This window comes from Choristoneura fumiferana, chromosome 12 (genome assembly GCF_025370935.1).
Source record: "Choristoneura fumiferana chromosome 12, NRCan_CFum_1, whole genome shotgun sequence".
In the NCBI taxonomy this organism is placed as follows: domain Eukaryota; kingdom Metazoa; phylum Arthropoda; class Insecta; order Lepidoptera; family Tortricidae; genus Choristoneura; species Choristoneura fumiferana.
This window is the reverse complement of record NC_133483.1, coordinates 21,535,318-21,558,671: the sequence shown is the minus strand read 5'-3', so window position 1 is coordinate 21,558,671 and position 23,354 is coordinate 21,535,318. Positions and strand designations below refer to the sequence as shown.

Sequence of the window (23,354 nt, the reverse complement as noted above, 5' to 3'; positions counted from 1 at the left end):
GACCTACGCGACAACACTTCCATCCTCACCATTTAGATGGTTGGCGGTCCTCTACTGTGCGTTTTTCCAGAAATTTCCTGCCTCGCACAGCAAAACTCTGGAATGAGCTATCGCCTGCGGTATTCCCGGACCGCTATGACCTTCAAGTTTTCAAGAAAAGAGCGTACTCCTACCTTAAAGGCCGGCAACGCACTTGTGACTCTTCTGGTGTTGCAGGTGTCCATGGGCGACGGTAATCGCTTACCATCAGGCGATCCGCCTGCTCGTTTGCCCCCTATACCATAAAAAAAAAAAAAAAAAAAAAAAAAAACCGTCTATTAAGCTTAATCAGTCTGTTAAGTAACAGACCGATCAAACCTCAATTAAGGTTTTTTATGAATAAGGCTGTAAGTGTTTTACTAATAGGATTACTAAGCAAAAACAACTTTACTTTATTTTAAAACATCGTAAACTAGTGCAGGCCTTCCTCCGAAGGGATATTATTTAGGATTCTCGGTAACAGGTAAACTCATTATTGTAGAAAAGAAAATAACCAAATTACAATTGTCAAACTTTGAGATACTTGTGGGGTTATAATTAATAATATGAGCATAATTATAATCAACATGCGAGCATAATTATATTTCACTAGTATACCCGCGGCTTTGCACACGTAAACTAAACTTAACAATCGAATTGAAATTCCGGGATTTCATAAAAAAACCTGTGAGAATTTCTTAAAATTACATCATGAATTTAGTTGCTTGTAAAATCTACGTCGAATAACATGTATTTGATTCTAGTCGTTAAATTTATGTAGTTTTATCTCGATCCTGTAGAAATGTTGAGATAAAAAGTAGCCTACATAGGTACCAAATTACGTCCAAGATTCCGGAATGCCGAAAATTTGCCGGAAGAATTAGGCAGGCCGGTTGGCAGGACTACCAACACCAATACCAATATCGCGAGAGTTGCGAGCAACCGATGACCGACGAGTTGTAGTTCATTGTGGCGTTCTAAGGGGAAGGCTCTTGTTCAACAGTGAGCGTCACTTGGCTGATAATTATGATAAATAAACAAATAAATAATAAATAAATGATGAGGAATTTCAATCACCTTCTAAGCCATCTTTACTCCACATGTAAATGTAAACTGTCGGCAGTTACCTTCATCAACTTGTTAGTCCGGTTAAAGTTGGTCCGTTTCCGGTCCTCAGACTGTTATTTTATATATTTTATTTTCCTTCGCAACTTTCACATTTTAATTTCTTACTCAAAATCGTCGTACCCAAAGCAAAATGTCAACGATAGACATTTACATCCAATTTGGACCCTAAAAATACAAGCTACAAAGTACCAATTAGCACAGCTTCACGAGCCTTAATTAATCCAGTAGTATTTTTGTAAATGCTGAATTAAATCTTGTTAGGTCGCGAATCACGTTACGGCTACGTCACGACTGTTTACGAGTACGAATAATGGCGTGGCGAGCGTTTTATCGGTTCTTTAGGTATATCAAGTTATACAGGATTTCTTTGACCATCGGGCTTTGCATTCAAGGTTCAATTCTACTCGCATAACTAATCTACTTTTGTTTTATAAAGTTTTTCAAATAACTTTAATTTTCATCACACTTGCTCGTAAACAGCGTCGAAACATGCAGGTTACCTTTGTTGCACCCCCCAAATTAAACCTCGACTTAATGTACTTGTCATGAAACCCGTGGTCGGTAATGAGTCATTGCGCGTACACATTTACTTGTCATGAAGCCCAAGGTCGGTAAATGAGTCCGTGCCCGTACTGATGGCGCTGCGCATGGCGTAGCAGCAGGACCACATGCACACGCGGCTCAGGCACATGCTGAGGTAGGGGGAGGCGACGCTGCCAAGAGCGCAGCCTAAGGTATCGCCATATTTGGAAGAATTATTTTTTCTTTACAAATATAATTTTTACTCGCAAATGTGATGAAAAACATTGCATGTCGCACGGGCGGTACTAGAATTACGAACATCGACTCATTAAAGCCCTCAGTCTTCGACTTCGGGCTTTAATAGACTCTCGTTCATAATTCCTTATTTACGCCCTTAAGACACAATGTACTATTACATAATTTATTGATCCTCAAAGTTTAATCGTTAAATCAGTGTATTGGACATGGCGGTGTTATCGCTGTATTTTAGTACGGTGGCCTTTAATTTTTGACATTTATTTAACACTCTTAGACAAACATGTATCAATGTGCTGTCAATTTTGTATTGCATTGCATACATTGAAAATAATATTTAATCTGTAAGATAAAAATTAAAATAACAGTGAACATATTTAAAAAAAAATGCAGAACAAAAGTTGCTCATTTATTAGTAGTATCGAAGAGAATTGAACCTTGCATTTAAATCTCCATGGTCAGAGACTCTCTGTATAGGTACTTAAAGTTGAAAATCATAATTGGTCGAAGTTCATAATAGTTAATTTAATATAATGTCTAATTTCCAGGAATGTCTTAGGAATAAATTTTAACAAAACTATAACAAATTTTGCGTGTGCTGCCAGGATCTGCTGCCTTAGGGGTTATTTCACCATCCATTGATTAATCTTAATTGACGGTTAAATGTGATGCCGTCTCCGTCTATTCGAACAAAACAAATAGAGACGGCATCACATTTAACCGTCAGTTAAGACTAATCAATGGTTGGTGAAACAGCCCCTTAGAGTCGTAAAATACATTTTTCCGAAATTGATATCGACACTTTTCCCAAAAATTTCACTTTTTTACAAGAAGAACTTTTTCAAAGCTCTGGCGAAGAGCGAGTTGGGTTCACACGCCAAGGGGTTCATACAAATTTGAATCTATGAATATCCAGATATTTAGTGTTACCAAAGCAATAGTCAGTGTTAGGTACGGTCAAGGACTTTAATTCATGAGCCACCGTAGAACCCTTTCAAAGGAAAAGTCATTACGATTTTCCTTGTTAATTAATGCGATGTCACTATGAAACGTGTACCTACTGTGAAATGGATCCATGGTGGCTCATATTTTAGATGGTTGGCTAACATAGACAGAATGACGCAAAAAAATAAGATTTTTTCAGACGAATACTGTTGTAACCACGTGTTTGAAAAATTTATCATTTTGGCAATTTTCTGTATGTTTTCATGCATTTTTTTGTCTATTTGTGTAATTTTACTATATTACCTATTGGTACTTTGCCTATTGTTGCTTTTGCCTATTGCTTCATCATCATCCCAGCCTATATACGTCCCACTGCAGGGCACAGGCCTCCCCTCAGAATGAGAGGGCTTGGGCCATAGTTCCCACGCGGGCCCAGTGCGGATTGGGAACTTCACACACACCATTGAATTGCTTCGCAGGTTTGTGCAGGTTTCCTCACGATGTTTTCCTTCACCGCTTTGCCTATTGCTTACCTTGTAATTTTTTCACTGTGTATCTGTTTTTCTGTATCACTTACTATTTCTGGTATACAATAAAGAGTCTTTGTATTGTATTGTATATTTGTGTGTCTTCTGTATTAGTTAATAAATTTCTTCTTTCTTTCAATTGTCCATTTTAAGTGTGTAGTTTATGAGAAACGTATATAACTTTTACACTCCTAAGCTCAGCTAGGCAACCACTGTGCAGCAAGGTATATGATCAGAGATAACGCTCGCCGCGGTATCGCTTGCGCGTAGTCGTGCCTGGGCCGTTACTTCATTACTTTGCATAGCTTTTAAGAGGCTTTCAGTTCGAAAAAACATCATGTGAATAACCCCAGATGGATTATAAATCAGTTGTATATAAACAAGTATTTACTATAGTGTACGGTTGTGTTGCTCTGAAGATGAGCTCTGGTTGAGTTCGAATCGCGTCAGTGTAGTGTGTGGTGGTGGTGATAGATGGGTTTGTGTGATTTGTGTGTAATCTTACAGTGTGGAGGTGGAGGAACTGCATGAACACGCATATTTTGCATAAACTTAACTATCATAAGGTCGCGGGTGAGCAAAGAAATTCTTTAAGTTCATTGATATGGACCTCAGCAAAGTAACGCCTGATTCAATAAATTATTTTTTTATCTTGCTACTTTCGAGTGGTTTTCAACAGACGTGGCTGCAAAATTGAGCCCTTCTGTAAAATTTCTAAGGTACGTAGAAGTTTAGTGCTAAAATTCTTCGTATATAAAATTGTAAATTGATCGAAGTGAGGCTATGAACATCGGAAAAAATATTAAACAGCTTTCGTCCCTAATAAATAGTCTCGGTACAGGAGAACTTAAAAAAAACTGCTTTAAAAAATTGAATAGGTACAGTCACCAGCACCAATATCTCACACAACAAGCGTGCATAAATATCTGATAGGTACGACTCTATTTCTAGAGCCGGAAGGACGTGTCAGATATTTTTGCAAGCTTCGCAGTGGCAGATATTAATGCTGGTGACTATTCATTTGACGAGAAGGTAGGTAAAGATATCGTGCCAAACTCAATCACAGTAAGTAGCGAATTAAGTAATATCGAAAATACAAACTGAAATATAGATGCATAGAAAAACCAGAAAATAAGACCAGCGCATCGAACTCAGGTCCTCGGCATTCCGTGCCATGTGCTATACCACCTACACCACCACTGTACAGTGTAATAGAGACACGAATTTCTCCTATGCACCACATATCTCAGCTTGTTTGTTTTCTTGTTTAGTCACTTAAGCAGCGACACTAGCGACATCTATGCTGTAGCCCTCATCGAGAAACTTTCAGCACCCCATTGGAACTAACCGCTCACCCGGACAAGAGATGTCGTTATTGAAATAAAAAATACAAAAAGATTCCAAAAAACCAATCTTAATTTAGTAATACTTCTAGAACTACAGTCTCCTGAATGAAACTTTTAAGAGTTCTGTACCTGAAGGTTGACAAAAGGAAACCTGTTAATATTGCTGCGCTCTCCGTTCGTCTGCTTTAGATATAACTGTGTCTCAATAATTTAGACAAGTCCTAATGTAAATTTTAATTGAAAGAAAGAGACAGAAAGAAAGAAAGAATAAATGTATTAAAATAAGACAACCTTATTACATACTCTTACATACTAAAAAAGAAAGAAAAAAAGACATTGTGCCGAAAGAAGCAAAAAGGGCCATACTCATTGTGTTGCCACGGCAAGCCGCAGCACTGGTTTTCAATATGACCCTTTAACTAAAAATTGTCGCTTCAAATGAAGAGGAGTCCTATTTAATCAATATACAATGTCCTCACACTGCATACATATTGATTACTAGGGCTCTACCGTCACAGTCTATTTGTTAACCTTCAAAGTATAGAAACATTGGTTCACAAGCCTGACTCGCACTTGGCCGTTATATGCATTCTAACTATACTATTATCGACTTACCTGGTATAGCGTATACTAGTACGAAGCTGAAAGCGCCAAACAGCTCCTTACGTATCGAGTCTGGCCACACCTCGGTGCAAAACTCTATGCTTCTCTCCATCCATGCCTGTGCAATAAAATTTCAATTTAAATATTACTTTTACGGCTCTAGTAAAACACACCTTTTTCTAGAAAATTTGATTTTCAGTCGCTTTAAAACCAATAAACGGTTAGTCGATTGGATTCGCAAGTAGGTTACAGTATTCTTTTGTTCGAAAAGACGGAGACCGCATCACATCTAACCGTCATTTAACACTACTTAATCAATGGATGGTGAAACAGCCCCTTAGTGTGCAATTTAAATATTATTGATTTAATTAGAGTATCCGCTCTTGTTTCTGATGCCCTATCAATCATTCATATGGTAACTGACCTTTGAACTTCTGCTTCTCATCTTAAACTTTTTATCGACAATAAGGAGTAAAACATAATAATAATTGGTGTCAAGTGTCCCGTGATATTTATTTATTTATTATTTATTTTATAACCTGTGTTATTTCCAATGTTCATAAATAAATAAAAATAAAAAAGCCTTTTATTTCTCGCATACCAGAAGCAGCAGTTCGAAACATTAGGTTATAAACACTATAATACTATAATTATAAAAAAAAGTTTAAAAAATGTATATAATCTTTTTTTCATGCGGAACCCCTCTTAGTTGAGGGTAAAGGCCTCCTCCAGAGATGCCCAATAGTCTCTATCATTGGCTTTTTCCATCCATAGTTTACCAGCGATTTCTACAATGTCATCTGCCCATCTGGTTTTTGGTCTTCCTCTCTTTCTGGTGCCTGCAGGTCCAATGTTCATATCCTACTTAATATTATAAATGTGAAAGTTTGTGAAGATGTTTGGATGTTTGTTACTAAATCACGTCTAAACCGCTGAACCGATTGGGATGAAATTCGGTACACATATAGTTTGAGTCCCCGGGAAGGATATTAAATAGTTTTTATCCCGGAAAATTGCATAGTTCCCGCGGGATAGTGGTAAACGAATTCTACGCGGACGGAGTCGCGGGCGACGGCGAGTGTTCATATATTTACGTAACAATTACTTTAAATTAATTCACACTTAAATTATGTAATCAAATACTGGCAGAGGCTTTCTCAACGATATAAAACAGCCCTGAGAATTTTAAATTAATTTCAACTTGATATCTTTACGTGTTCCTGAGACCCAATAAAATTTACTTTTTCCTAGCAAGGTGTTTAACCCTAAAATATTTCTACATGTAACCACAGTCTCAATCTGTCAACTTATATATTCATATAATCGACAATATAAAAGATTCACATTTTTGCAAAAGCCACACTCCGTTCAACCCTTTGAAGCTGAGCAATCCATCAACTGGGAATGAATAAGACAAGATATCTAAATGCCCTCGATCAGAATTTGCTTTTAAGGCATCAATATGCTCTGATTTTTACGAAGGATAAGATGATTGGACGTTTGTAAATGTACAAAGCTTCCTTTTCAGAATATTTATAAAGTCTTATTCGTGAATTTTTTATGAATTATAGAGGTTGAAGCATGTTTTATGAACAAACTAGCTTTTGCCCGCGGCTCCACTCGCGTGGTAGTCGGTTATCGCGCGCTATTCCCTCGGGAACTGTGCATTTTCAGGGATAAAAAGTAGCCTAAGTCACTCTCGGGCCAATAAACTATCTCTATGCCGAAAATCACGTCGATCCGTCGCTCCGTTAGGGCGTGAAAGACGGACAAACCCACAAACATACAAACACACTTTCACATTTATAATATTAAGTATGGATGGATACAAACATTGTAACGTAGAAACTCCTCCTTTTTTGGAGTCGGTTACAAATCGTTGTTTTTTTTATCAATCTGTGTCATGACATTACTCACCGATCCATTCTTCGTCCTGGCCAGCATTGGCACCATTTCCCTTTCCACAGCGGCGACAGCCAGCAGGGGAGCGAAGATAGCCAGCGATATGATCCAGAGCGCTGCCAGGAGACTGCAAGCCCCCCGTCGGGAGGGCATCCAGGGCTGGCGGAGGGACTGGGTGATGGCGAGGTACCGGTCCACTGACATTGCCGTGATGGTGAACACAGATGAGGCCACTGCCACCCCTATGGCAAAAAGTACCATTTTGAACAGTTTTAAACAGACAAGGCACTCACGAATTGAGGTATACCTTCCGCCGCCTAACTTTGCCTAAAAGTTCATTGCCCCGACTAGTACCACAAAAACTATAAAGGTATAATTCCAATAATTTAATAGGCACTATACCGATAAGCGATTCGAACACAATCCGGGAGTAACGTAAAGACGTCGCATAAAAAATTGTATCTCAAAAATGCGTCAAAACTGAGTATTAAGTAATGAACTTTTAGGCAGATTTATATGGCGCATGGTATAGTTGTTTATTTTCGGTAAATCAGTGTAACCCTTTCCGGCCGGCTCGATACAATAGTGCAAATATTCTGAACGCGCGTTAATCATCTTTTCGCGAACCACAATTAATTGACATTTTAGGAAAACAAATCGGAAAAACTGTTTCTCGGCCGTAAAGGGTTAAGGTTCTTAATTTATGACGTTTTTTAACGTCCATAACTTAAGTGTAGTTAATTCATACGTATTTAGCAAAAAAAAAGTAAGTTTCTTTTATGTGTCACGTCAGTGTCACTCGATAAGTTTGTGAATTTTACATTTTGACCTTTAACATTTATGAAATTTATGAAAAAAGCTTTTCTCTACTTGCCCAAAAAGTTTATACGAGGTGTTTTCATTCAACGAACTGAGCCGTCCGTTGAAATTAATGGAAATCAAGAAAAACACCATGTATTTTGAGTCCTAACTTTCGAAGTACTTATTATTTAAGACTTGGATCACCAGCTTTGTTATTTTGGATATTATTGTTTCAACATTTTTTATTTTTATTCAATGAAAAACTTTGTTCTTTATAAAGTACACGAGGACTCACGAAGGTATAATGTCTACCAGCTCCGGGAGAAATTATACTGTTGCGTGACAGTCCCACGTGTTGAGGAGTCGGCAATAATCTGAGAAGCTCGTCACGCGGTGTATATCGAATTACTCTTTGATATAGAAATCTGAGATCCGGGTTTTAGGGGTCCTTGGTTAAAGGAAGAAATAAAGAGCATCATTTTATTGACGACATTGGTGCGTTAACTTGAGTGTTGACTATCATCGTGTCTCTAGCCTTTTACTTATATCATTGTTTTTTTTTAAAACTGACTCGTGAATGAGTCCTGTTTTACCGGACGAAAAGTGCAGGTGAGGCCAAAGGTGTATCTCACTAATTCAGGAATAGACTATTCTCTACCCGGAAATACAGACGACGGGAGCGACCACAAACAGAACAACAAAGAACATAACAGAATTAAACAAAGTCAGGCAATAAACAAATACCTACAATAGTATACCTAAGCAATATAGATTTAAGTAGAATGTAACATGGAAATATATGTGAATATTATATTCTAATTATAGATGAGGGCTCGCCCGCCCTTCGCAATCCTTAGTTATAAAATCTTAAATAATAAAGATTACTAACTAAGTAATTATATTTTTTTAATGTTATTCTGATTTATAATAAACAGTATCGAAAATACAAACTGAGACATGGATGCACAGAAAAACCAGAAAAAGACGCAGCACGGAATGCTGAGGACCTGGGCTCGATTTCCAGTGCTGGTCTCTTTTTCTGGTTTTTCTGTGCATCCATGTGTCAGTTTGTATTTTTGATGTGGTTTCACGGGATACCCGTAAAAGTAACAAATTTGGAGTTGAAATAAAAAATACAAAAAGACTCCAAAAGACCAATCATAATTATAATAAACAGTTTATTTTTTTTTACATATCAGACGTAAGTTTTTGATAAAAAGAAAATAATAACAGGGTTTTTTTTCATGAGCGTATTTGTATTCAGTTGTCATCCAAATTACATAATTATCTATACCAAATACCAAGTCAAATGAAGTAATCAAACCTAATTCTGACTCCATTTTCACTTGAAAAAATAAAAACTGTTGTCTAGTAATATAAGACTTCATTAGTAGTGTTAAGTAATGTTATGCTTTTTTTGACAATGGTTATGATGCACGTTCTCTCTTTGAAAGTCGTAGCCTTTTTCTTTCTTTGTGTGTTTGTATTTCTTTACCCGTTTTAATACAAATTACATAATTACCTGTCCAAATTGTTGGTCAAATTTGATGTCATTGTTTATACCTAATTTTATTCCATTTTCACCAAAAAAATAAATAAATAAATAAATAAAAGCGAAAAACATGAAAAAATTAAATAACATTATTTCGTTTCAAATAAAGTGGGAACTTAACGTCAAAACTCATTTGTCCACAAAAAGGATGTTGTCGTTTTGTAATTAAAATGAGTCAGTCAAATGTAATTGACTCGTATATCCGGTTGAATGTCGCGATATTAATTTATTTCTGAAAATGAAGAGCCTTTATTTTCCTTATTTTGTCACAAACCACAGATATACTCGAGATAGACATCGAACTGTGAAAAAACAGTGCGTGTTACATTTTTAACACCAGCGTAATTTAGTAATGACACCCATTAGTCAACGCAACTTTATAAAAAGTAGTAAGTTTAAAAACTATTTAAACCAGAATCCAGGAGAAAAATTATACAAATGGAAAGTTTAATTGTGTGTGTTTAGCAATCCTAAAAAATTAAGTAATCATATTAAATCATGAAATGCTTTTTTTAAATATCATGAAGTGGACGTGCGCTTAAGTGTTCATATACTAGAGTGGCGTTAATTATAACAAATTAAAGATTAATCTGTTTTATTTAAACTAAACCTTATTTGTATTAAGCTTTGATATTATTTAGCTTAATCATTAAATTTATATTAATATGTTTTAACCCCCAACGCAAAAAGAGGGGTGTTATAAGTTTGACCGCTATGTGTGTCTGTGTGTTAGCTCTTAAACGTGTACACCAATTTGAAAACGGTTTTTTTATTTGATAGCAGGTTTTCTAGCGATGCTTCCTAGATATGTTTTATCAAAATCGGTTCAGCCGTTTTTGAGATATTGAACTTTGAAGTGACCAAGTCCAACTTTTTGTTGGTTAGGTTAGGTTATGTTAACCATGTCATAAAGTTTGACCATTCCGTGCAACATTCGTCCAAATAAACCAATCAATTCTAAAATATGATTAATTCTCAGTTAAATACCGGGGTTACCGACGGTGCTGGCTGAAAATCAGCTCTGGGGTGTTTTTAAAGCTTTAGCATTATGCTGAGCCAACCGCAATGGCACATACCTTTGTGGTTGTTTATTTGTACCTTATAATATTGTTGTGTCTTGTATTGTGAATAAATGTTTTTTCTTTATTTTCTTTTAAATAAATACATGAGCCGAAAATGAGACCCAGAATTCTCTGTACAACACTTGCACTATCTACCTGGCATTGTATATATGGTTTTCCCATTATGATTTACTGTTTATGTACTTCTCAGCAGAGGTTTTTCCGAACCGGTGGTAGATTTTTTTTGACATTCATAAGTGCTTGTTATAGCCTAAATTGAATAAAGATATTTTGACTTTGACTTTGACTTTGACACAATAAGGCACCCTGTTTTTTTGAGAATAACGTAATAGTACATTACTGCAGAGGCCGCGAAAGAAAGGCTTGCAGGCCGAGTATATATAGGTATACGAAGCTGGCATGTTCTTTCACGCCGAGGCTTGTATAGTGCTTTTCACAAACATGCACTAAAATAAATAAAAACTCCTAGAAATCAATGTTTTAATGTCGTAAGACAACTAAAATTGTACCAGACTCAAATTATAACTACCATCTATATAAGTATTTATTTCATTCTAACATGAATTTTTAAAACGTAAAATAATCCCAAAAAAGTCTGTTTGCTTTAAAACATGTAGATATAACGGACTGCAACAATAAAAAACCAAGTATCCCATTTTTTATAAATTAACAAATAAATAACAACTCCATATTACTTCTTCCTAGAAAGTTTAGGTAAATATATCTGCGTTCCGATCACTCGACTACGCAACTCTAAAAATGAGACATAACTTCAAGGGTAGCTAAATGCCGCCTGGCGCCTTCTGAATTTGGCTTGCTGTCATTTTATACGCCTCAATCGATTTTGGCTTTGTGGCTTTAATGCTATAATTCTATCATAATCACAGATACGACAGATTGTTATTGATGTCATTTGTAAATTTAGAAAATAAAAGTAGAAGAATATTTATTCGTGTCAAAGCTAGAGTTAAAATTGAGGTTAAAATTAATCTTAAAAAATGGTTGCAAAGCCTTAGTTATCAGGACACCGAAAATCTCCTCTTAGTAGTATCCTGAACGAGGTTATATGTATTTAAGCTAGCTTTTTATCTTTATTAGTAGTATTATTGTTGTTATTATTTTTTAACTCTTATTTTGTATCTTTGTTGTGTTATTGTTTATTGTACAACTCTCATAGGCAGTTCTTCGATTCATGTACTTATACTTGTATCGTAGATGTCGGAGAACTCATCATCACTTTTCCCCAAGACACAGGTCATTACTTAGTTTGGGGGTCGAAATGTAAGTTTATCTACTAGCTGTGCAATAAACATTTTTCATTTCATTTCATTTTCATTTCAGATTTCCCTTAAAAGGATTAGGTTCGCTGTTGTACATTAGGTAAATCTTCGCGTTTATCGGGGTTGTTTCTTTATTTTTCTACGGTAAAGGGTATACGTCTTCTATGTCCCGCGGGGTAATCTGAGATAGTGCAGCTTGCTATTTGTGTAAGACATGAAATCATTTTAGTAATTCTGATTACTTTCTACAAACAATAGAACATTACTGCAGAGGCCGGGAAATAAAGGCTTGCAGGTTAGTATGTATAAACTAGGTACGAGTAATATAGGAAAGGTATAAAAGGCTGGCAAGTTCTTTCACGCCGAAGCTTGTATAGTGCTTTTCTCAAACATGACATGAAATAAAAAAAATAATAAGAAATCCAGCTGGCGCGACGCTACATCGCCCTGTTGTGTGGCTGCTGGCGCGGCGGCTGCGGGGCGGGTGGTGCTGGCAGCCGGCAAGGGCTGCAGAGCGCGCGTTGAAACAATAGACGGTCGCATTGCCGGCCAGCGGCCGGGAAAGTTGTATGAAATCTCTTTGCAGGCCGCTAGAGTGACCGCGCGATACGAGTACTTCCCGGCCTATTATTTGTATCACAACGTCAATATTCCATGTCATGTTTGAGAAAATAAGTAAACACACGGATAACGTTTATCATTTATAACCGTTATTATTGTTAGTTAATCTCGGTCCATATACGTCCCACTGCTGGGCACGGGCATCTTTAACTGAAGGGGTTTGGGCTGTAGTAGATGCAGGCCCAGTGTGGTATGGTAGATTCATAAACACCATTGAATTGCTTTGCAGATTTTTACATCCTCGTGATGTTTTATTTCAACGTTATCGTCTATATAAATATTAGTTTTTGATCGTGTGGTTTTTTGTATTTTTACCGCCGCTAAACTATGCTACTGCAAATATTCAAACTATGATACAAAGTTGGATCTTTCTATTCAATGGATTACGTCGTTTCGAAGGTTTATTCGCATAAGTTCAGGACAAAAGCGATCCATTTAAATACTGTCAAAACCAAAGCAGGCTAAGGACGACAGGCTACAATAGATTCATAGAAACTTACGGGGAATGGCATTTTGAAATGATTTAATTCTCCTAAACGTCCACGTCGTAAACGTCGGATTAAACCATTTCAAGCAACTAGTCGTTTATGTTGTAAACAAGTTAGATAATTTAGGGAGAATTAAAGCCTTTCTACTTTTCAGGAGAACAATTTTAAATTTGAAAAAAAAACATCTTTCAGCGTAAAAGACGTTTCTGCTAACATAAGAAAGGGAAAAAAATTAGTGGAAAATCAAGTTTCCTTTTTGTAAAACTTCAATTAGGAAAAATAGAGCAGACTTGAAGATAATAAAAAGCTAAGCTAGTAAGCTAGTTTTGGAAAGCTGTGACATACGGACGGACAGACTGACAGACAGACATGACGAATCCATAAGGGTTCCGTTTTTTGCCATTTGGCAACGGAACCCTAAAAACCATAATTAGCATTAAAACATGATATTATTAGGTATTCCCCAAATAAAGATAATGTATGAGATTGGCTCCTTTAAAAGTACTTATTAGATAGCTGTAGTTAAGCTACCATCAGAACCAATCAAAACTTTGTGCATCTTGATGTAATCCGCATAATTATACATACGAAATAGGAATGTAATGTGCTTAATAACATACTATATCTTAGGTTGAGGTATATCTTAGGAATCTATCATGTCAATTTGTATTTAGGAGTTATTAATAAAACCATGTCTACCAATGCGACTGTGAATTCTAAATCAAAACGGTTCGATAGTAGTTCGATCGTATTAAATATATTGACCCGGATAACTCACCCGTCTCACTCACTCACCATCGTCTTAAATCGAGTCTTAGATCGAGACTCAGAGAGAGTCTCAATCTAAGACTCGATTTAAGACGTGAGTTATCCGGGTCAATATAAATTTAATATGAGTGAGTCTCACGGTAGTTTTATGTTCAAAATTGCGAATCTTTAGTTTCGATCGTGTTTAAGACGGTTGCTGCTGGCTTGTGTTTCATTATTTTATACCAACAATGCCGTGTGTTTTTGTTTTGCTTTGAGCATTTAAACTGGATTTCAAATTGTAATTATTTAATTAATTATTAATCGTTATTTAGTGTAATTTTATTTATTAGCTGACTTTTTATTGTACATTATTGTTACCTTTAGTAATGATTATTAATTATGTAATAAATATTTAAATTTCTATACTTTCTTTCCTACTATTTATTCTATCTTACCATTTTCTTTGCCTTTTTAATTTTTGGCAGATATTTGTATGAAAAATACGAATGTTTGTTCTCGGGTCTTGGGTGTTTAATATGTATTTAAGTATGTATCTATCTATATAATTATATTTATCCGTTGCTTAGTACCCATAACACAAGCTTTGCTAAGCTTACTTTGGGTCTAGATCAATTGGTGTGAATTGTCCCGTGATATTTATTTATTATTTTATTTATTTACTTAATATTTCTCTTGATTTTTTGTCTTGCTTAGTGCATTTCTGTTTTAGAATGATATGCTAGTTAATTAAGACGTCATTTTTTTAATTATTAATAATAATATTAGTAATTTGTATTAAATAAAGTCATAATTATGTTGACCAATTATTTGACTTGTTGCTCAGACTCATTGGACTGAACAGGGTTCTAGTAAAATATGCATGAATTGCTGTGTTTCGGGTTTATTGCTTAGTGCTTACTGTTTGCTGCTGTATAATTGGATCTATGTGTCTTGACTGACTAATATAATAAGCAGCCGCAAACATTCATACTGCGTCATTACTGGACAGCCATCATCATCATAATCAGACGTAGGGCGTGCACTGTTGGATTTAACACACACTGCTGGACAATGAATAAACATACTTAAATATTAACCACCCAAGACTCGAGAACAAACATTCGTATTATTCTCATCTACCCCGCGGGATACAACCCGGGACCTCAAGCTACGCTAATCGGGAGAGACAGGTCCTCGAGTGGCGACCACGAACCGGAAAACGAAGACTTGGCAGGCCACTAGGGGGACTGGCGCGTATCCTGCCTTTTTGCAGAATTGTTTGCCAAATGTTTCATTTGCCAACTGTTTTATTTCCCAAATCTTAATTTCCTCCGAAACCAAAAAAAATATCTATAGTAGATTGTACGACGAGAGCATAAAACGAGCCATTTTAACCGAGACGTTCATATAGCCACCCGAGCCAGTACGACGAGTGTGGATAGACACGTCGAGGGGAAAATAGGCTATAGTTTTACACTCTGCTTTTGACTTCGATGGCGAGGAAATGAAATAGCAACAGTGTAAACAATTGTTCACTTACTATGTACCACGCATTACTATTATAATTATAAATGTTTAGTTTTATTGATCTATTTTGATTGATTTGATTAATTTTTAGTTTTATATAAATTTAAAATAATTGAAAAAAATATGTAGAAACTTCTTTGTTTGTGGCTGTTTACACCTGACCTGATTGCTTTGGTCTTAGATGAAGATTTTACTTTTTGCTTTATAAAAAGTCATTTTATGTCGCCCACATCCAGCATATGTATTTTCTTATGTTTTTATAGAACACATTAGGTTAAGTTAGGTTTGTTTTAAGAAACTTCCGAAAAATATATAGTTTCAGAGTAAATCCTAAGTTGGGGAATGAAACAGTTTGGCAAATGAAACGTTTCAGAATCGTGAGTTGGGAAAAGGCAGAGAACCGTATACTGTTGAACAAAGGCCTCCCCCTTAGGACGACATGAAGAGCGACAACCACCACTTTGTATCCACCGGTTGCCGCTGTAAGTCCGGTTCTTGCCGCTGATGATGTGACGTGATCTGCCCCGACCAGAAATTACACCCTGAACCAGCTTTGTACTCGATTTTTTCCAACCACTCAACTATCAAGTCATCTACATTTATTCGCGTCAGTCAGTCAACCGCGTTTAAAACCGCGTGTCAAAAATCATACCTTGTAAGAAGTTGACAGTCTTGCACATGACTTCTCCGAAGTACCACAACAGCGTGACTGACTTGGCGATCTGCACTGGCATGCAGAAGAGAGTGACCAGAAGATCCGCCACCGACAGGTTCACCAGGAAGATGTTGGTCACACTGGAAAAGAAAGTGACAATTACTATGGGTTGAGCCCTTCTAATATTATAAATGCGAAAGTTTGTGAGAATGCGCGTATTATGCGTGTGTGTTTGCCTTTACACTAAAACTTACTTCAAGCTATATTAAAATATATTTAGAAGAATAATATTATTATTCTCCTTGGTCCTAACTTTTTTTAACAAACGTAGTACTTTAGACCTAGACGTGGTTCACCAGCTTTGTTATTTTGGATATTATTTCTAAGTTCTTAAAATACTTCTTTTTCTTGGACTTTTCTTTTCGGATGTTTACTTATGGCACACAGCTCAAACACACAAAGCGCATGATTACGGGCTGTATGAGAACAACTCCTGCCCTCTGGCTGCCAGCCTTGATTGGCATTGCTCCACCCCACCTTCGCAGCATGCAACACCTCCGGCGAGAATCAGGTATGGCCTGTGAAAGACCCGATCTGCCTATCAATGTGGACCTGGCCACGTTTAAGGCCACGAGACTGAAGTCCTGTAACCCGCCAGCACTACTGCCGCACCAACACCAACTGGAGTTGAACACCGCCTGGCTCACGGACTAAATAGCCTCTGCTGAACCGACTGACGTGTTTGAGGTGAATCCGCACACCCACCCCTCTGGTTTTAAAGGAGTCACGTCATGTTTGGTGCTTGCTCAACCGTTTGAGGACAGGAGTTGGCCACTGTAACCTGCTTCGGAAAAAATGGGGTTGGAGTGAAAGTGGATCGTGCAAAAGTGGACATCCGAAACAGACAGTGCGCCATATCGTGCTGGAGTGCCCCCTAACAAGATACGGAGGGAGGATAGAGGACTTAAAAACCCTCACGAGCGAAGCAGCAGAATACCTTACGAAGTGTAAATTTAAGCGTAATGTGGAAGCCATACGATAAATATATAAAAATAACATGTCTTTAAGTATGTATTTATCTCTATATACAAGTATGTTTATCCGTTGCTTAGTATCCATAATGCAAGCTCAATTGGTGTCAAGTGTCCAATGATATTTATTTATTTAAAATCTTAACTCCATGTACAATTTGTACTTCATAAAGCACATTTGGCCGCTAGTCTTAGTGTTAATTGATCCTTTATAAAGTACGTGAGAGCTCACGAGCAAATTATTAAAAACAGAATATTAAAAACTTAAGTATATTCAACACCTTCAGACCCACCAGACACCAGATACTTTCAGGACCTACCAGACATGGACAAAGCATAGTACGAGTATGACCGACTGTGCTTGTAATTTTTAAACAGTAAGCTTAATTCCCAAAATAAACTATATTTGTTATAAATATCTACAATACCAAATCTAATCAGGTCTTGACTAAAAGAAATCTTTACACAATAACTACGACGGTATCCAAGAAATTTTTATATTAAGAAGTTTCTCTAATTTTATCACAAACGCTTTCTCCGGCTAAATTTGGAAGTTTTTACTTCTTTTTTTAATTTTACTTAGCGTTCGCTCAAAAATGTACAAGTAACTGAAGATTTCGAGAAGCAAGTCTGAATTATTAAGTTTAGTATGAAAACGTGAAACGTAGAGTTACAGTAGATGCGCAAGATATACAGTACGTCGACTCTGTCTACTTGGGCCAGGTAGCATCCTTCGAAAATAGGCTGTCCAGAGAAATCGATAGGCGTATCGATAATGCCTGGAAGAGATTCTGGTCCATGAAGACGCTAATGAAGGGCAACCTTCCTCTGTCACTTAAGCGCAAACTCGTCGACATGTGCATTCTTCCCATCTTAACCTACGGCGCACAGACTTGGTCATTGACTGAAGCTCAAAAGTCCAAGCTCAAGGTTTGCCATCGAACAATGGAGCGCAGTATTCTGGATGTTCGAAGAACTAATCGAATCAAAAACACGGCACTGTGCTCCAAAACCCGTATAACCGATGTGGGTGTCAAGACCGCTAAGCTGAAGTGGGACTGGGCTAGACAAGTCTGCCGCATGCATCCAGACCTATGATCACTAATCGTTACCGAATGGGTTCCGAAGGATGGTCAAAGGAGCAGAGGGAGACCCAAGAGGAGATGGCGGGACGACCTGAGCGCTTTTCAGCTCGATTGGCAGGTGCATGCCCAGGACAGGGAAGAGTGGCAAAAGAAAGTGGTGGCCTTTGCCCAGCAGTGGGACATATTACAGGTCACAATACCATACTTACATGTATAGTTCAGGGCATAAATATATGTAGGTACGTAACCAAGCCGTCAAAAATATCTATATACCTTTATCTACATGCATATCATAACTTCCCTATTATATGTTCAGAAACGACTATCAAATGGCCTTTATTAAGAAACCTGGTATCTGCGGGTGCATCTTAATGTTCACATTAAAGTACAGTGCATCTTAATGTTTACATTAAAGTATCGGTAATACTTTTTTTAACAATGCATATCTGTACATATTGTAGAAAACTTATGATATGCATGTAGATAATAATTATTATTATAAATAAAACTTTAGTTTTTTATTATCTGTTTTATTTAAGCTTTCGTAGGTACTTCAAACTAGTTATCAGTAACACTAACTTAAAAATACAGGCCATATCTGAACATATTATAGAAAACTTATGATATGCATGTAGATAAAGTTATGTATGCGGCTATACATAATTAGGCATTATGCACCAGCCACATAAATAACTATTATGCAACTAACCATAAGGTCGATGTATTTGACGCTAGCTATACTGTGCCTAGGCTAGTTTGATCCGTTTCTACGGTACCTACGGCGGTACATTAATTAGTGCACGATAAAATAAGAATGATCGAACTTTGGTAATAACGAAAACAACGCCGCAAACTTTTGAAAAAGTCTACGCGCTCTGCTATTTTTCATTTGAATGGTCCATACTTGTAAATGGATAATTTCTGGGCGAATTGTTTTACTGGAATAATTATGAAACCACGAGTATTATTTACCACGAGCTTTACGGTGAAGGAAAACATCGTGAGGAAACCTGCACAAGCCTGCGAAGCAATTCAATGGCGTGTGTGAAGTTCCCAATCCGCACTGGGCCCGCGTGGGAACTACTGCCCAAGCCCTCTCATTCTGAGGGGAGGCCTGTGCCTTGCAGTGGGACGTAGGTATATAGGCTGGGATGATGATGATGATGAATTATGATTCCATCCGAGACGAAGATAACGAATTGGGATTAATATAAAACTGTAACACATAACTTCTGATTCAACTCACGCGGGGTTAGAACGAAATGAGGTTCAAGAATTTACGTCGGTACTCGCGTAAATTTTTAGTGCAGGTAGTTTGAAACGGAGGCCATTTAAAGGGACCCCTCTATACTATAGAAACGGAGCGAAGCGGGGACGTAAAGAATCTCAAGATTAGACAAAAATAATTTAAAAAAAAACCAGCCAAGTACGAGTCAAAATAAGCCATAGTACCTACAGTCGAATGCAAAAATATATATTACAGCCATAACGCGGTAGAGGAAGACCTCCTAAGAGAAGGACGGATGACATCCGGCAGCAAGCCGGCATTAACTGGATCATAGACTTATATTCTACCATACTTATATACGTTAGTACATATATATCGATGAACTGGATGAAGGTGGCAGGGGACAGACAGACGTGGAAACGTGAAGAGGAGGCCTACGTTCGAAGACGGACGCAACAAGAGCTGCTATAGATAGATAGATAGATAGACAGCCATAACGTAAAAATATGTATACATCAACCTTATGTTTAGTGGCATAAAGGTGTATAGATTTTTGAAGTCTTGGTAACGTATAATATACGTTATTATATATTTATGCTTTTGACCGTACCTAGTGCAGTGTTTTTCAAACTTTTTTAAGACGCGGAACTCCTAAATTTTTTTAAATATTTGGTGACTCCACTTACAGTTATTTGTATTATCTTACTTTGATAATACAAACGTTGAATAATCATACACAATAACGGTTAGAGTATTTTAAAGATACCTCGACCCCTTTAAGGGGTATCCGCGACCCATAGATTGAAAAACACTGGCCTAGTGTTTTGACCTGTACCTTCTCAAGCAGAACGTGAGTTCTAGCTTGAACTCACACGTCTGAGTTTTTCGAATTTCGAATCGAAATCCAAATATAAAAAAAACACGGCAGCACTCTAACGTGGTAGACCATGGCCACACGGCGGCCACGCCGTACAAAATACGCGTTCTTGAATCTACATAGGCGCGACGATGTCTGTACAAGCGTCAATGTGTGCGTAAGATACACAGGGCTGACTATCGCAAAACCCTAATAAGTGCTACCAATGACATTTAAAGGTACTTAAAAGGTATGGCTTAGATGGTGCAAATAAATGTAATCGTTAATCTTACCTATATATTTAAACCTACTTAAAATGTGTCTGTCTGTGTATTTAAGCATTATTATTTTCAATTACAATAGATATACCACAAACTTAAACGAATTATTCGGTAGCTAGTTATTTCATGTATTAATCGCGATAATTTCAGAATTATTTATTTAGAAAAAGTTAGTAGGTAGGGTACCGTTACCATTTCGCAAAATAATTGCTCCCGAACTTAGTGCCGTGCGGCCGACATACATCGTGCGTTGCGCACCCTTTCCGTTTTCCTGTAATCTGCGCTTGAGGGGTGGGGTAACTCGAACCGGTGCGGGGCGGAGCGTGGCCATTCTGTATGTGCCTGTAGCTTCTCAAGCAGATCGTATGACATTCCGTGCCTGACACGATACGGTGTTGTGAGACCTTAATCCACTTTAACCACTTTTCTTAGATAAACAACTGAAATTTAATTTCCTTTCTTTTATGTAAGTGAATAGTTCTATTTCATGTTTGTCCTGTAATAAAATTTGTATAACATTCATATACGAATAAAGGTACATATATATTTTGTAAATTTCCTTTTAACATTTACTTGTGGTATGAAATGAAAACCATTCACGGAATTACGTTTCAGACGTTAAAACCTGGAGTTATTACTATTACCCAATAATTAGGAACGCTATAAATTGCCTAATGCTTGAAAGTGCGCAAATTAATGGGCTGTGAAGTATTTCATTAAACTCAAATTAGTCTGAGAAGCATTAGAGAGCATCAAATCTTATAATTTCATTAAACGAGAAATTCTGATAAAAATATTTCAGTGTATCTGGATCTTTATTAACAGTTGTTCATTTATTTACACACAATATACACAAAAAATAGCAAAGAAAACCAACTTATTCTAATCCTAAAAGAGGGTCCTAATATAGAGGGTGCTCATAAGGCTGGCTGCGTTTCCGCGTTGTATACGTATTGTATACGTTGCCCGAGGAAAGAGCCAGCCCTATGGTCACCTTTAGAAACAGATGTATTTTTATTTATCTACATAATTATGTAACCCATGGGATAGCGATAAACGTAGATACCTACTCTAGGCGGAAGGAGTCGCGGGCAGCACTTAGCTATATATTACTATTGCACGTATTGGGTCCCCTTATCACAATTTACGAGTCGAGCCCCTAAAAATTTCACAGCTACATTAATCCTTCTTAACTTCATTTCAATTTCAATTGACAAGAAATCAGTTTTGACAAGAAATTATTAACACTAAGGACGAGATCATAAAACATAAACTGCATAAAACATCCAAAATTCTTTTTGCGAAATACTCTCGGGTTAGAAACACGAAATTTAGCGCGATATGCAAATGTTAATGAAACCCACAATGGATTTTTGGTGATTCCCGTGGGAATTCGGTAAAACCCCGGTATTTTATTATAACTGCCGAATCTAAATTAGATTCGGTTAAATACTTGCGGAAACATATCGCTACAAAGTACATAACTACGAAGTCCGAAAATCGAAGTTCGTATCGTACCGTCCTTCTCACTGTCAGTGGGACGGCAAGATATGAAGTTCGAATTTTGCACTTCGTAGCATAAAGCCTGGTCTGTGAAGATAAACGTCGATTTAGGACCATTACTTAGGCGACCGAACTTCGAACTTAATAAAAAAGTGGCATATAGAAGAGGAAATCTTTGCAGCCTACTTAAATATAGAAGTACCTGGGCGACCGAGCTTTGCTCGGGCTGAAACTCGATTATATATATACAATTATATATATTATAATATAAAATTGTAAGTAAACGAGTACGTACGATAAAAATACCTAACAATCACAAATCAAATTAAAATATTAACAGTAAAACATATGTAGAAGATGAAAATGTTAGATAGGGATTTACATACATACTCGTAGCCTCTAAACATAACCCTCCATCGGGAAGTCGGGTACTAAAAAGAATCTGAGAACACTAATCTCAATAATTACTGCTACAAAACGCTTGTCTATAATTAACTTTTATTGGTCTTGACGATGTTGGCGACTCTAAAATCAATCTGTATGTTAAAACGAACATAATAAACTTTAAATAAAATAATCCAACTCAATTGTTGACCATTTAATCCTTATTGTTCAAGTTATCTCCTTTTAACTTAGCATTATTATATAAAGTAAATACTGAATCTGTTTCGCCAAAGTAAAACGTAGTGCCGGAAAATTTACTCAGAACCTTTTTTTTAATCCCCTGAATCGCCATCAAGTCTAAAGTTTATTTTTGTACGCGCTTTTTTAAGTAAAATTATCTAGTTTCTTCGAAACCCGGCCAGGAGCGACACCTACGCGTTTTCGTGGAGAACTAAGAAAATAATCATATTACACTTCTTTCGTTGTAGCATGGTGCGGGTAACACTTGATGCACGTTTCGTTTTACTCAAAAAAAGTTGCTGCGGTCTAAATTATATGGAATTATATTTTAGTTGTAGCCTGAATATGACTGTCGTAAAATCATCCCAGCCTATATACGTCCCACTGCTGGGGCCTCCTCTCAGAACAAGAGGCTTGGGCTATAGTTCCCCGCGGCCCAGTGCGGTATTGGGAACTCACACGCACCATGTAATTGCTTCGCAGGTTTGTGCAGGTTTCCTCACGATGTTTTCCTTCACCGCAATGCTCGTGGTAAATTTCAAATGTAATTCCGCACATGAATTTGGAAAAACTCAGAGGTGCGAGCCGGGGTTTGAACCCACGACCTCTGTTGAGAGCGATAGGTCAAACACTAGCCACCACGGCTTTTTTAGGCCACCACGACGCTTTTTTCTAGGGCCACCACGTTTTTTTTCTAGGCACACGGCTTTTTTCTAGGCCACCACGGCTTTTCTAGGCCACCAA

The 23,354-nt window shown here is 37.1% G+C and overlaps 1 protein-coding gene across 2 annotated transcripts in view; it reads right to left on the bottom strand.

Moving 5' to 3' along the window:
- LOC141433598 (QRFP-like peptide receptor) overlaps positions 1-23,354 on the bottom strand; it is a 248,127-nt gene that overhangs the window by 22,736 nt on the left and 202,037 nt on the right. The window contains exons 1-3 of one of the 2 annotated variants that reach the window (XM_074095709.1): positions 16,000-16,138; positions 7,262-7,488; positions 5,357-5,462 (exon numbers count right to left, since the gene is read on the bottom strand). In XM_074095709.1, the coding sequence (XP_073951810.1) occupies positions 5,357-5,462; positions 7,262-7,488; positions 16,000-16,081 (415 nt within the window). In that variant the 5' untranslated portion in view covers positions 16,082-16,138. Of the gene's footprint in view, positions 1-5,356; positions 5,463-7,261; positions 7,489-15,999; positions 16,139-23,354 lie in introns of those variants that run through there. The other variant, XM_074095710.1, reaches the window with a different exon arrangement.